The 15,363-nt window shown below is 44.2% G+C and overlaps 1 protein-coding gene across 1 annotated transcript in view; it reads right to left on the bottom strand.

The window, feature by feature from the left end:
- Positions 1 to 914: 914 nt before the first annotated feature.
- The window catches only part of lrp13b (low-density lipoprotein receptor related-protein 13 b), a 35,090-nt gene continuing 20,641 nt past the window's right edge, over positions 915 to 15,363 (bottom strand). The window contains exons 29-40 of the mRNA XM_076302458.1: positions 14,344 to 14,556; positions 13,755 to 13,938; positions 13,104 to 13,305; positions 12,218 to 12,382; positions 11,674 to 11,880; positions 10,841 to 11,393; positions 10,496 to 10,621; positions 9,685 to 9,792; positions 8,542 to 8,772; positions 6,083 to 6,395; positions 5,588 to 5,693; positions 915 to 1,014 (exon numbers count right to left, since the gene is read on the bottom strand). Coding sequence (XP_076158573.1) covers positions 979 to 1,014; positions 5,588 to 5,693; positions 6,083 to 6,395; positions 8,542 to 8,772; positions 9,685 to 9,792; positions 10,496 to 10,621; positions 10,841 to 11,393; positions 11,674 to 11,880; positions 12,218 to 12,382; positions 13,104 to 13,305; positions 13,755 to 13,938; positions 14,344 to 14,556 — 2,444 coding nt within the window. The 3' untranslated portion in view covers positions 915 to 978. The remainder of the gene's footprint in view (positions 1,015 to 5,587; positions 5,694 to 6,082; positions 6,396 to 8,541; positions 8,773 to 9,684; positions 9,793 to 10,495; positions 10,622 to 10,840; positions 11,394 to 11,673; positions 11,881 to 12,217; positions 12,383 to 13,103; positions 13,306 to 13,754; positions 13,939 to 14,343; positions 14,557 to 15,363) is intronic.

Genomic DNA, 15,363 nt, shown 5'->3' with positions numbered 1-15,363 from the left:
TGAGAAAGTGGAATAGAACATTATGTCCAATATTCCAATATGTGGTTTAATGTTCTGCATTATGCCCAATATTCCAATATGTGGTTTAATGTTCTGCATTTCTCATTAGTGGATCACCTTGACACTAAAAGTAAGATTCTATGCAATGACTGTGATATCTGTACTGTCCCTGTGTATATCTGTGTGTGACTATTTAGAGATAAGCAGGAATATTATGACTTTGCAGTGTTTCACTGTTCTGCATGGCTGCGTCAGTAGCTATCTGCTCCGGATTGCCAGGTTGCCTCTAATCAGAGTCTGATTCAGTGAAGTCTATGTGAGATGGGATGACCAACGCCATCTCCCGTCAGCCTGGGAGGACATGCAGTCATGCTGTCTCTCCCTTGATGTGCATCATTGTAAATAAAACTCTGTTCCTGATTTTTGTATGTTTGCATGTATTGGTCTGACTGGGTCTCTTTATCTGTGGTATCAAAATTACCATCAATATTATTCTTCATTTTCTAAGTTGCATTTGGATAGATAAATAAATAAATGTAATTCAGCCGTGAGAAATTGAGCCAGTCTGAGCAGCCAGCAACTCCCCAGACGGCCACCTCACACCCTCCTTTAACCCAGTGTTCAAAGTAGCTCAACAGGTTTAGTTCCCTTCAGACAGCAGATGTTTCCCGTTTCACTGTTTCCCAACTAATGAAAGCACAAATACACATTTCTATCAAAAATGTTCAATACAAATTTCAAGTTGGCTTCAGAAATGTATGGAACAACACATTTACAGTTCAAAAGGTTTTTATGAAAAAAAAAGCTAAGGAATAAAAACTCAACCCATAAACGTCCAGTTAAATTTTGGGTATACCGTTACTGTACATTACTGTATTATGTGCACAGCAAACAAACAATAACAAAAGAAAAAGTTTACTTTTAATGTTCCATTTTATTGTTATTCAGTCATTTTAGTCATTAGATTATAAAAACACGTCACAAAGATGGGACGTCTGCAGGCGTCACTTCTTCCTGTTGGGGGGGAAGAAAATGAGAACCTGCATTAGTGACATTCAATGAGAATCTCTTCCCTGCATACAGACATAACGAACAGACACCAGACAGGGCCTAACCTGCTCCTCATTTTCATTTACATCACATGAATTCATTTGGCAGACTATTTTCTCCAAAGGAACAACTTTCAAGCTACAGTGCAGAGGAGGCTTGATGGTCTTTTGGAGTCTGTCTCAATTGGTGTACGTACGTGAGTACACTTTCGTGTAGTACACTATGTGCTTACTGGCCGAGTGCGCAAATTTTAACAAAATAGTATTGTCTCATATCAAACACTAACTCCGTGCACTTCACGGAAATGACGATCGCAAACATTTTAATATAACTTTATTGGCGTCCTCAATTCGACAGTGACATGGTCATACTCTGTCGAAACATGAACCGTTTATGTTATAACTTGCTTGTACCTCCGTAAAGTCTGTTTTCCACTGCTGCTGTTTCAGCTTTCTCAACCGCGATTACCACGAGTTTGAAAACGATCCCTCCCCTTCCGCTATTTGGGCAAGATGGCGTCCGTTAAGGGCGAAAAGTGTCCAGCGTTGCACACTCAGCTTTTTGACCGTTATGAGTGCACCATCCGGGAACTTGCAGCGCCCTTCGTGTCGTTGGAATTTTCAGTGTGAACACCCTCATGCACTCAAATTAGGTATTGTAAGTGCAGAAGTACGCGATTTGAGACAGTCATAGACTCTCACCGTGGCCTTCAAGGCAGCGCTGCCATGCCTAACCCTAAAGCGGGATGACATTAGCCAGCAGCAAGCGTAACGCAACGCACAGACCATAATAAGTTCCATCTCGTTCCTAAGGTAACACAAAGGGTTTGCCTTAACTGACAATTGAATACGCTCGCGTTGCGCTTTTGAAAGTTGAACCAAGTTCAACGCTCAGCTTAGCTTTACGCCAGCGTTGCCGCCGTTCCGCTGCCGGACCATAGAGAACAATAGGAAACCTGCCGCTTGCCACTGGCATGTGATCCCCGCTTAACCCTTGCCCTACCCTAGTGCCTTCCAGGGGCCCAAAGACCATACATCACAGAGGAGACCTTAAGCCTATTTTATGCTTCTGCGTCAAATCGACGGCATACCCCCGCAGACCCCTCTGCGTTGTAGAGAACCCCTCTCCGACCCCCCCGCCGTGGCTCGACGCGCACCTCCAAAAAATTATAACTTTGCGTCGAGGCGACGCAGACCACAAGGACTGTGATTGGTCAACTCATCCTGTGTGTTTCAAGCAGCCTACTATGGGGATTAGCAACATGCTAGTTCACGGACATAAGCTTTGCAAATAAACTCAGACATATTTTGGTTACAATGACTGGGTTATCCGTTTGTAAAGTGTTTATACGTCAGTAACGTTTTGAAATTAGCACTTCGCCAGCAAGCAGTACTTTGTGGGCAGTTGTGTTAAAGTTTGCCTGCTAACATAACTTAAACTGGCTGGCAGAAACCTCACAAATAACCTCAGACTTATTTGCTGGTTTACTGTGTCTATTTTTCAATACTTTGTACAAAATCTAAGCAAGAAAAGGCCAAACAAATAAGATTAATATTTTGGCACGACAGTCTATGGGGTTTGCCATTCTGAGTAGCAGAGCACGTTTATTCTCTGCGAGTAGGCTACCGTTTCGGTCATAAGCTACAGTCTTGTTTCGGTGGTGGGCGACGCAAACACAGGCAACACAGAGCGTTATGGCGGTGAAATGCACCGCGACGCAAAGCAACCCCAGAGAATGTCTAATAAGGGGAGAACCACTGCCACTCTCGGGAAACTTCCGGTTTCTGAACTGGTTGCAGTTCCTTTTCTGGTTCCACATGAGGGCACATGAAGTGCAGAATGAATGGAGGTCTATGGAGCTGTACCCCTCAAATCCACTTTTCTCGAGATATAATTTTTTGCCTAGAAATTTGAATGTTGCATGCGGAAGAGGGGGCAGAGAAAATACACACCGCTGAGTATTATATTTTTTTAGTCACTTATTTGTTCTAAAAAGCCTTTCAAATGAGTCAATGACGTCATTCATTAGCAGAAAGCTAGTGTGTTGTGGGCAACAACGACCCAACCTGTAAGAAATCGAAAGGACGTAAGTACTCATTCATTCAACTTTTGACCTATAATCCATATTGATCTTGCAGAAACCAGGGTTGTGCACAATTCGAATTGCAATTCTGCTTCCTGTTTGCTACCTCAATTGAAATGCAAGTGAAATTCAAGAATTTAATTGGAATTTAAGAGCCAGTTTCAATTCAATTCTGGAATTTTGCACAAGCCTGGCAGAAACCACAATCCAATCTTCGATTTTTCAACGACAACCAGGTGAAAGAGACATTTAGCCGTCTAGCTCCATAGATTTTTGCACTTATTCGTGATCGCCCCTAGCAGAACTGCAGCAGATTGCAGGTACAATGGAGTTAATAGGGAATGATCTGGCTCTCCGTAAACGGGCTCTGGCAACCCGAAGCAGAACCATAAAACAGTTACGACGCCGCAGGAGAGCCGGCGTAGCTACGCCGTGGAGTTGACGCAGAAGCATGTTGAGCCCTTTAGGCAGGAGCTACTACTGCATCAATCAGTACCATCACTAGAGAGGATGAGCGTAGAGACGTTATAAATACTTGTCAGTAGGTGTAGTAGAAGAAAGTGGTAGCAGAAGGAGGTAGAGGAAGGAAGAGAGGGAAGTGCATGGCAAGTTCTCTGAAATAACAGAAACTTCAAATCTGTGTCTAGGGTTGCCAACTCACGCATCTGGCGCTTTCAGCACCACTCTCACGCACACGCAAGAAATGTCACGCCAAATTCATTCTTTTTTTTTTGCAATCCGTTCATTTTTTGTTGATGACTAGACTAGAACACGGCATTGTTTCTAAATAACAGGAGATGAGTTTAAGGCATACATAGCTTTAGACCAACAGCAGGTAGGTCTAATATCTACCTACAACGTTCTCAGCGCAGTTTTCTGTTGATTCGCTGACTATTTTAATCCGGTCCGCGACACCTTCACAGAACACGTGGCTATTTAGACCTATGAGGCAGACGGACGCAAAGTGTGGCCGCCCATTCTTCTCTGTTGAACTACACAAAGTAGGCTAGCCTAGTCATCACACACAGATATCACATTAAATAACTTTTGCTCGTCTTTTATACGGTGCTATAGCCGCTATTTACTGTGATAAACGGTCGCGATAAAATTAACTTAAGAAATAATCATATTACTCTACAGCTCTGCGCTCATCTCAGTTCATATAGGTGGAATATCTCACAAACTTTTCGTTCAACTACATGACAAACCGTAAACCAGAATAAACAGCAGAGCTTACCGAACACAAAGGTGTAATGCAATCCCCTGTACAATAAGCCGTTCCAGAGTAAAATGGTAGCACATTTCTAGGCCTATATGGTCTCCAACTTTGGGCTTTAAGTGTCTTAAAACTAAGCTGTACTTAAATACCTATATATCTGTAAATATTAAAATCAGAGGATATACAGCTCATGGCTAAGAGTTTGTCTATGTAGCCATAATTTTTATTACATGCATGTATTTAAGTGTCTTAAAAAAAGTGTGCTTAAATTGGGCAATGCATAATTTCATAACAGGCCAAATAGAAAATAAATGTTAAATATAGCCTAGATATAATATACCCTGGAAATCCAGAGTTCTCGCGAGAGCACAATTTGAATTGTGCGCGCAAGATACTCTGGCCACGAGCAATGATCCAAATTTCTTCTACCTCTCGAGCGAGAGGGACCAATCAAATCGGTCTAGGCGGGACAAAGGCGAGCTGCACTGATGATGACGGTGCTGCGATGTCCAGAATCATCTAGAAAACATTGCAAAATTCCTTTGTAAGAACTGGCAAAAGTCCTTTGCAAGAACTGGATACGTCACACCGTGAATTGTTGTGATTGGTCGTAGCGTTATCCAACTGCGTGCAGTGAGAGTTTCGAATGCATGCTTGGTGCCACCCCTCGATTTGGGCCATTTTCATTACTCGTGGCCAGACCCTTAATCTGAAAGATTCCAGGGTCTGGTTTACCAGGCTAGATATAATATTAAAATTAGATGATATAGGCTAGTATAGAGTTAGATAAAGTTGAATGGCTCTAGAACTCACAACAGTGGATTGTGTCTTTTTTTAAAATCTACCGGGGGGGGCATGCCCCCGGACCCCCCTAGAATTGCTGAGCTACTACCTTTTTCAGGTGGGCAGGGCGGCCCTTTTCATGACTGTGCCCAGGGGCGCAGTGGCTCATAATCCTTCCATGCCACAATCCTTCCAAACACTGGACTTGTTTTCAAGTGCAATCAATAAATTAATTGTACATTTTGAAGAAACTTTTCCATTCTATTAGTTTTTTTTTACATGGGCCTAAATCAAGGATTATACATAGCAAGAGAGAGGGGACAGACATTTTTTAAATTAGTGTGTGTGCGTTAAATTTTTCCCTAAACCTATGACTTCACAAAATCTCACTCCAACCAAACACCCAAGGTTGGCAACCCTGTCTGTGTAGCGTATTAAATACCACATACTACCTCGTCTGCATTGTAGAGGTTGTTGGTGAAGCCTTCCATGTGGACGTTGCGGCCCTCCATGTTGGTCATGAGTGTGGCTTTCTCTGGGGTCGTCGCAGATTGACGTCTATGGCGAGTAATAACAGAAAGATGCACATGACCGCATAAATGGTACAAAACAACAAAGTCACCACAATCCAGTACTGTATGTGCATGGTAACGGCATGCCATTTTTTTGAAAAGTTAATTCGCTTACTACATAACATTACTTATTTTATTTTATGACTACCGATATATATGTAGATATAGAGATAGAGTTTTTTTTTTTTTTATTTAGCTTTTGTATCATGTACTTTTTGTTGTTGTTGTTTGTTATTTTATTGTTGTTGTTCTGTTCAATCTTCCCTGAATAAACATTTGTTGTTAAAGACAATCACTAGTCTATGACTTCAGTCAAACCGGTCAGAACACCACTTGAGTGATGACCGAGGCTCTTACGTTTCAGGGTGCCATTACCTCTTTCTTATGACCAAGACGGCGATGACTACGCAGGCGACGACCAGCAGCAGAGCCAGGATGACCCCGACGTTAGTGGACCCTGCGTCCTGACACGAGTCTCCGCTGTAGCCCGCCGAGCACTTGCACGCCACCTCCCCATCACGACTCACGCACGTGCCGTGCCCGCTGCAGTGCTCCTCCGCACAGGTGCCCACCTCCAGACGCCGGTCACCCATCCCCATGGCCTTGGGGTGGGCGTTGCCGAGTGGACGAGGCCGTCGGGGCTTCTCAACGCCCACTGTAGGCTGGATTGCAGGCTTGTCATAAAGGCCTGGAACACATTTGAAAATGAAGCGCACATTAACCCAAATGGGCGACATGTTTGTTAAGGGTTAAAACAGGAATACAGATATGATCAGTAAAATGGGCTTCATGTTTGTTAGGGTTAAAACAGGAATACAGAGAGGATCAGTAAAATGGGCTACATGTTTGGCTTCATAAAAGTGAAAATCTTGCATAGTGTGCCTTTAACTCATTGAGTGCCAAAAACGTAATATTACGTTTTTAGCTTTTTTTTATTTTTTTTTATTACGAAAGTAGACACTCTAACACATGTGATTTTGGGAGCTCTGTGATGAATGGAAATGAAATATATTACGATCGAAAACTCATGAAAACACAAGATCTGGACATTTTATCTGGAAGTTTGATCTTAACTCTGCTTTTGATGGTTGCCGCTTTGTTTCGAATCAGTCACTGATTAGCATCAGTGACATGCACGCCAGGTCAAAATCAGGTCATTTATTTTCGTGGGTTTATCACTAGGTGGCAGGTCACGTTAGATCTCTTCCCAGAAACTTTGCAGGCAACACTTCTCAGGTGCTGAAGGGAGAAATGAAAAAGTCGAAGAAAAAGATATTGCAGCAGGTGCATTTCCGCCAGACAACGCTGGATGAGTCCACCTTTCTACTAAGACAAGACTGACCACGACAGGTCAAAAACATTACAAGGAGTGACTGAACACCGTGCTGAGGAGGGAGTTCCATCTCCACCACGAGACGGGCCTAGCGGAGTGGGTAGGCCGAGTCGCTCTTGCAAGAGGGCACGCCCTTGCCAGAGTGCCGAATATGTCGGTGATAGTGACTCATAAAAGACGCAATATCTCCATTTCTAGAAAAAAAACAGGGATTTTGCCACTGTTTAGCTTGGGATTTCTCAGGAACAGAGGCGTGTAGAAATGCACGGGTTGCACCCACAGAGCTTAAAGTCTCACATTTCAAACGAGCCATTGTATGTGTTCATAGCTATAACAAAGAATATGCTGTGGCTGTACAAAAATCAACAATGGTCTAGATTGCTGGCACTCTAGGACAAAGCTTCCGAAAACAGCTTGGCATTCAAACATGTAGCCCATTTTACTGATCCTATATTCCTGTTTTAAAGGTATACTATGCAGGTTTAGGCATTTTTTTTGGCAAGTGTAGAGCTCCTTCTAGAGTCGCAATGTATTACTCTGCTATTCTATACTCTGCTATTGTAAATAGCAAACTTCTCGCGACTTACAGTATCCTCCCTGTTCACAATGCAAATGCTTTTGTTGTGGAGGTGAAGGATAACAATAGGCAAAAAAAACATCTCCAAAGAGCTATATCTTCTGACAAGGTAATGTTTCACTATTCTCACGAGATTTGGGGCAGCCGTGGCCTACTGGTTAGCGCTTCGGACTTGTAACCGGAGGGTTGCCGGTTAGAATCCCGACCAGTAGGCACGGCTGAAGTGCCCTTGAGCAAGGCACTTAACCCCTCACTGCTCCCCGAGCGCCACTGTTGTTGCAGGCAGCTCACTGCGCCGGGATTAACGAGTGCTTCACCTCACTGCGTGTTCACTGTGTGCTGAGTGTGTTTCACTAAGTCACGGATTGGGATAAATGCAGTGAACAAATTTCCCTCACGGGACTCAAAAGAGTATATACTTATACTTATTTGGCAGGGCGCCGCTATTGGAAGTTGCATGACTGGTTTTCTTGGTAGGGACTCGCTATGCTGTCTAGCTATGCTAGGTGAACGATTCGCCTATTACAAGTTCCTTTACCCATCAAATCGGCTTCGTAAAAGTGAAGATCTTGCATAGTGTGCCTGAACAGGAATATAGGATATAGGTAAAATGGGCTACATGTTTGTTATGGGTTAAAACAGGAATACAGATAGTATCAGTAAAATGGGCTACATGTTTGTTATGGGTCAAAGCAGGAATACAGACAGGATTAGTAAAATGTAGCACTGCAGTTATCTGCATTGCTCTGCTCCAGGGAGCCTGAGGGCACCTGACCTACATGAAGCAAATGGCAACCGCAGCAGAGGTGCTGTAGAGCAGTTTGAAGTTGTATAGCACTACTTTTAGACATATATAATAAAATAGTCAGTGAGCGATGGAGCCTGTGTGTGTGTGTTCAACTGTATGCCATTTCAAACACTCACAGTTTTTCTCATCTGAGCCATCTGGACAGTCCAGCACCCGGTCACAGAACTTAGCGCTGGGCAGGCATGTTCCGTCCCAGCATGCCTTGCTGCCATCCGTGCACCGATGCTGCGGCATGCACTCTGAACCATTGGTCAGGTGGTCATGGGAACACATACAGGTGCGCCCACTTGGGTGCGCCAGGCACAGGTGAACACAGCCACCGTTCTTCACGGAACACGCATTACCTCCTTAGAGAGAGAGAGAGAGAGAGAGAGAGAGAGAGAGAGAGAGAGAGAGAGAGAGAGAGAGAGAGAGAGAGAGAGAGAGAGAGAGAGAGAGAGAGAGGCCATGTGCTTCAGGCACAAAATTACCATTCCAAAGTCAACCACACCTCTGCTCTCACTTCTTTCAGTATTTAAAAAAAAAAACCAACAACAACAAGTCAACCAACAAGTCCTGGTACCAGTTTTTTGCATGAGAGATTTGTTAGAAACCAAGAGGTGACCGACTGGGGTCACAGGAGAGAGGGTGCATGAGACAGTCTTCTACTAAACAAGATTTGTGAGCCGAGGAGAGGTAGGGTCATGGAGCAAGACTGAAAAAGAATCCGGGAAGGGGGAAGAAAAGAAAAAAGAAAAGAGGGAGAAAAAGAATTGACCACATGGGGATTGCTGAAAGGCTGCTTGAAAGAGGATCTCTAAAAGAATGACTGTTCTGTTCACAACATGGCCCGATCACTCTCTGACAAAGAGTCCTACTCACCTGCTTACACATAATTTGAGTAGCGCTTGTGCTGGAAAATGCACTTAAATTCACCTTCCCTTACTCAGATAGGGACAAAAGTAGATATTTGTATGTATTTATGGTTATTGTTATTATGTTAAATTATACTTAGTCTATCAATAACATTGGTATTTTATGGTTTTGATTTTACTATAAACTGTTCATATTAAAATGTTTATATAATGGTTATTGAGGTCACTAAGTCGCTTTGGACAAAAGCATCTGCTAAATACCACACACACACACACACACACACACTCAAGAGGGAGGTGCCAGTAGTAGAAATGGAAAATAACTTGTGATGAGATGGAAGGTCCTACAGGGGGAGGGAAAGGGAGCAGGCCTCTGTACAAGTCTACAGTGCTTGACCTCTTTACCTTTTTGACTGGACCTGCTGTAAGCTTTCACTTCAACGACATTGGTCTTCACCTCAAACCACAGCTGTTTGGGTTGGAAACCATCGCTGTACCACATCTTGGTCACATCTGTGGAGAAACGATCAACAAGGTCACAAGTGACTTCTCCAGAGGTTTTGTTTCACCATGGTTTGGTTAAAAAAATGTTGCATTCAAGATGTCGGTGATTAAATGACATGTGATTAGGTGGCCCAGCGCACTAGAGATCACTAACCTTACAGAATAATGGCCATTGATGAAACGGAGACATTAAGTGCAAAATCAGGTATAAAAGTTCTAAACAGCACACACTGTTGCACACTATCTACCAAAACCTGTAAACAAAATAAATGTATATGCACACAAAAAAGAAGAACACTAAAATGTTTGTGGCACAGGAATAACTGCCAAGTCATTGAGCAAACACATACAGTAAGATACCTGAGAGAACAATACAGTCACTAACATGCATGCTCAATAACTCAGCAGAGAGAACAAGGTCCCTGTTCAAAAATGCAGGAAGTTAAGATGCAGTCTCCTAGACACAATTTCCACTTAAGATGCTACACCTGTTTATCAGCGCTCGTATCCGCATTTCTGATTACCAACATGACTTTAGATTCCGTATTGACACCACTAGACCAATTCTCCTCTAGCAAAACTATGTCATGTGGTCAGAGGGTCATGAGCTGGCCAGACAGAAAACCTATGTGCTGTTTAAACAGACTTATAAATGTGTGACGCCAAACACCATAACATTCTCTTTTAGGCAAATCAAGAATGACCGCAATACCGTTGTCCAGGGTGACCCAGAGGAGGATATTGTCAGTGCATGTGAAGGACACAATGAGGTCTGGGCCAGTCTTATATTCTCTGTACTTGGAGCCATCAATGCCTATGGAAGCGATCACTCCTTTACCTGAGTGGCAGAGAAAAAGTGTCATTACTGTAAAAAGGGAGTTCTGTGTATGTAGAGCTCTTAAAAAAGGTTTTCAAACTTAACAGGTTGGCAAGCTTTGTCAATACATACTTACATACATAGAAGTGTAATAATTTTGTCCATGCAGATTGTTTGGAAGTAAGTATCACATACAAAACATACTGATACATAGAAAAATATGACAAACTGAAATCTCACCAATATCTGCCCAGTAGAGCTGTGAGCCCTTGTTGGAGAAGGTCAGAGAGGTGGCAATGGCTGCGTCCGCCCACAGAACCGTGCGGTTGGCCCCGTCCATGAAGGCACACTCCACCTGCAGAACGTCCTTGCCTCTCCCTCCTGCCCTTCCTGTGGCGGTGAAGCACATCCGCCCGGTGGGCGGGTGGAGGGCGATGGAAATGGTGTGCCCACTAGCCACTAGGAGCTCGGTGGTATAGCGCCCGTCAGCGGTGGTCACGTGCACAGCCGGTTGGGCCCGTGAGCTCCAGTAGAGGTTCTGTGTGACCCAGTCCACGGCCAGCGCGGTCACCACGTCTCCGGGCAGCTGGAGAAGGTGCCGGGTCTGGGTCAGAGACGACCCGCTCAGCTTCAGAGTGCTCACGGAGGCCAGGCCCGCGTCCGACAGGTACAGCAGGCGCTCCTTCATCACCATGTCCATCGCCATGGCCTCGTTCATCCTGGGCAGAAGCAGGGCCCGATGCTCTGGCCACTTCTTCAGATCTTTGGCACCTCGCAAGCCACGCAGATAAATCTACACAAGACCGAGAGGAACAAAATGCAAGCCAAGGCAAGGCAAGTTTATTTATACAGCACATGTCATACACAGGGTTAAATTAATGTGGAAAGAATAATAGTAAATATAAGCATGAAAGGGCACTAGGGAAATAGTACATCACAGCAATACCAAGCCTTGCTGAACCACTTTAGCTATGGCAGTTGCTACATGCAGTGTAAATAAAGGGTTAATACACATCCATTTGCTTTGTTATTTGCCTTCAGTTGGGGAGGAGGTCGTCTTGAGAAAGACCCACCTGAGTGACTGTGGTGGGAGACAGCATGAGAAGAAAAGATGAAGAGGAATCAGTCGGGGGGGAGCAGGCGAGTCCATCCCCAGCCAGGAGCAGCCCTGCTGGGCAGTGGCACACGGCCTGGGGCCCTGGAGCCAGGAGGCACAGGTGGGAGCAGTGCAGACGCTCACAGGGGTTAGAGGTCACGGCCTGCAGGAGGGGGTGGACGGCCTGGGGGGGGGGGGGGTGAAGTCAAAAACACAAATGAGATGAACATGCAGTATGATCCATTTTTATATCTAGATATATTATACCAATACAGTCATCACTTTTTGAAACTACTGGTGTTTAAATGAGGCTTTTCAACTTTATTTGAAACTATTGTTCTTTTAACTAATAATGTAGTGTTTATTGCACTTGGCGGACCCTTTCGTCCAAAGTGACTCACAATATGTACACACATAAATTAGAACTGACAATCCGACCATATGCCACCAGCATCATGTGCGTACTTGGCCCAGTGGCATCAAGACGTACAAGTAATCTGACCAAGTTTAAGACTCCTTACCTTAAGTCCAAAAGGTTGGCTGGGTCTCTTGAGGATGACTTTGCGATTCTTGCCATTGACTTTGCTGGCTCCTTGAATGGTTCTTCTCTTGGTATCAGACCAGTAGACCATGTCGTTAAACACAGCCACCGAGAAGGGACTGGGCGTCTCCGGCAGCTGAAGCAGCTGAGGAGAGGGATGGTGGCCATGAGGGACCAAAAGACTGAACTACACTCAAGATGGTCTAGTTTGGGAAGTATTTCATATGTATCCCATAATTCAAACAACCTTCATGAAAAACTTAATCTGTATGTGTCAATAAGAACTCCCTGGACTTTTAACATGGCAGTTTTTGCAATACAAAAATTATCGGTAACACTTTATAATAACTATACACTATTAAGCATTTGTAAACTATTACTAAATGCTTTTTTCCTAATTTGTAAAGCATTAATAAAAGCATCTATCTATCTATCTATCTGTGAAACACACACAGCACACACAGTGAACACACAGTGAGGTGAAGCACACACTAACCTAGAGCAGTGAGCTGCTTGCTACAGCGCTGCTCAGGGAGCAGTGAGGGGTTAGGTGCCCAGGGGCACTTCAGCCATGGATGTGGGCATGGGAGAGCAGTGCTCAACCACTTCCCCCACCCACATTTTTCCTACTGGTCAGGGATCGAACCGGCAACCCTTCGGTTACAAGCCCGAAGCCCTAACCAGTAGGCCACGGCTGCCCCTTGTACACAGTTATAAATGGGTTGTTTATGTAAATAAGCCTATATCTAAAATATATAACTATAATTGTTTTTAATACTTAATAAATGATGCAATAATGTTCTCTCCAGTCAGAGAACATTTTGGCAGGATGCACTGGTAAATGTTGCATTAAGGTGCTGCCGTACCTTGATGTTCTCTCCCGTCAGTGAGGCAGATCCGATGCATTTGAGCCTCTCGTCTGTCCAGTAGACTCGCTCCTCCAACAGGTCTATGGTGACACTGACCGGCCAGCTGAGGCTCTTGCTCACCACCAAACGCCTGTCAGAGCCGTCCATGCCAGACCGCTCGATCTGAGGCTCCGAGCCAATCTCTGACCAGAACATCAACCTGAGGAGACCACAAAACATTAGCCTTGAGGCCTGTCTACAATTTTAACTTTTTGTTCAACTTTAACAAATCTCTTCTACCAGCACCAGTCATATAAAGTTTAAAGTTAAAGTTGATTGGTATTTAGCAGATGCTTTTCCCCCAAAGTCACCTGGACTCTCAGTGGTGGATTTGGACGCATTGTCAGGCAGTGACGTTATTGCTGTTCCACCACACCCACCATGGTGCTTTGGGTTAAAAAGGTCTGCTAAATACTAAGTCTACTTTAACTTTTCACTCTATATGACTCTAGACTGGCCCTAATGGACATCACATTACAGGATCAAAGACTAAAGCACAATCAATGTTAGACGAGCAAAGCGTTCAATTCCACTGATGAGAACACCTCTTGAGTGGAGTTGAGTATATACACAAGCCCCCACCTCCCCCCTAAAAAGTTGAGTTTTTACCCCCTCTGAGGCAGTAGAGCCAGGGAGCGGGGCTGCTCCAGATCTTCATCCAGGATCACAGTGTAGTTCTCGGGCTTGACCACCGTGGGGCTCAGTCTGACGGCCAGAATCTGCCCAGCCACACCATCCACCCAATACAGGTTCCTTCCCACCCAGTCCAGAGCGATGGAGTCAGATTTCACACCTGAGGGACAGTGTACCACTGCTATATTTGCATATACAAAGACCACAGCAACATTTTACAACTGCACTGTACCATGCTCTGAGGTGAGGCTCTAAACCTGAAAGTGAAATGGCTAACAAATAATACTTTGTCCTTTATGACCTTTAGGGCAATTCCACACAAAACGGTTACGTCCATAACGGCAACTAAATACCATGGCATTCAGTTGCCATTATGGTGTGACAGTTTTGCACGGAATTGCCCTATACACACTTGTATAATATAACTACAGATGCACACACACACACACACACACATCCACGCATGCACACACACATACACAAATGTGTATAGTGGGAAAGACTGTAGAGAAATCTTTCAAAAATGAGGGTAAAAAAAAAAAAAAAAAAAAAAAAGTCCATTTACCTGCGACGAGAGTGCCCAAGTACTTTTGTTCGTGGGCTGCCCACTTGATGCTGGCCTCGTCCAGACTGACCCAGTAGACTCGCTGCTCCAACCAGTCATAGTCCACGGAGAAGATGGGCTTCTTGCCCGGCGCCATCAGAACCTTCTTGTCCCCACTCCTGAGGCCCAGCAGAACCAGCTCAGACTGCATAGAGGCCAGCAGACTGGGCTCATCTGTACGGACACAGGCTCCGAGTCAGACACTCGCTCACACTGAAAACTAACCACTAGTGCTTGGCAAAGCATTTTACAACAATATCACACTGCATTTATATAGTGCTTTTCAAGACACCCAAAGTGCTTTACAGCGAAGGGGGAACCTCACTAACCACCACCAATGTATAGCACCCTCCATTTTTAAGATACTGGTAGACTAAGATCCATTTCTGTTTCTGATTCATATGTTACGGATTCATAGGTTATTAGTACGCTCCCTGGGAACCAAAGCCATGGTTTTTTATGTTCCTGTAATTCAACTGGCAGTTGAAGGTCTGAGGGGCAATAAACACCAAAGTAACCTGACAAACAACGGCACATTGGCTGGAACAATTCTCCATCAGCCTACACAGTCAGATATCTAAAGTTAGCTAAAGAGTAAGCCATGCGTCATCTGCCCTTGCACCTAGTATTGTACCAATGTGTGGCACCACCTGCAGTTTTTTTAAAACACCATTCAGTGCCATCACACACTCCAGTGGATGTGAATAGATACATAAATACTTTCACACAATGTACTAAATGACTTAATTAGAGCTTCCATCTGCATGGATCAGGAACTTTCTCAATCTGAGGATTAACCAGGCATGTAAAAGTGATGGACAAATCATGTTATCGTGGGGTATACAGGTAAAACAGATCCATTTTAATTTCTGATTCATACATGACCAAATGGCACAAGTCATACTGAACCAGAGCCATGTTATTTGTTTTCCTTTCAGTCAACTGGCAACACAAGCCCTGAGGTTTAAAAACATCACATGA

The sequence above is a fragment of the Alosa pseudoharengus genome, unplaced genomic scaffold (genome assembly GCF_046254945.1).
Source record: "Alosa pseudoharengus isolate Yale_2024_CS ecotype anadromous, Long Island Sound unplaced genomic scaffold, YU_APseudo_1.1 YU_APseudo_1.1_scf_24, whole genome shotgun sequence".
In the NCBI taxonomy this organism is placed as follows: domain Eukaryota; kingdom Metazoa; phylum Chordata; class Actinopteri; order Clupeiformes; family Clupeidae; genus Alosa; species Alosa pseudoharengus.
Note: the sequence above shows the minus strand (reverse complement) of the source record. Positions and strands in the feature narration are given on the sequence as shown.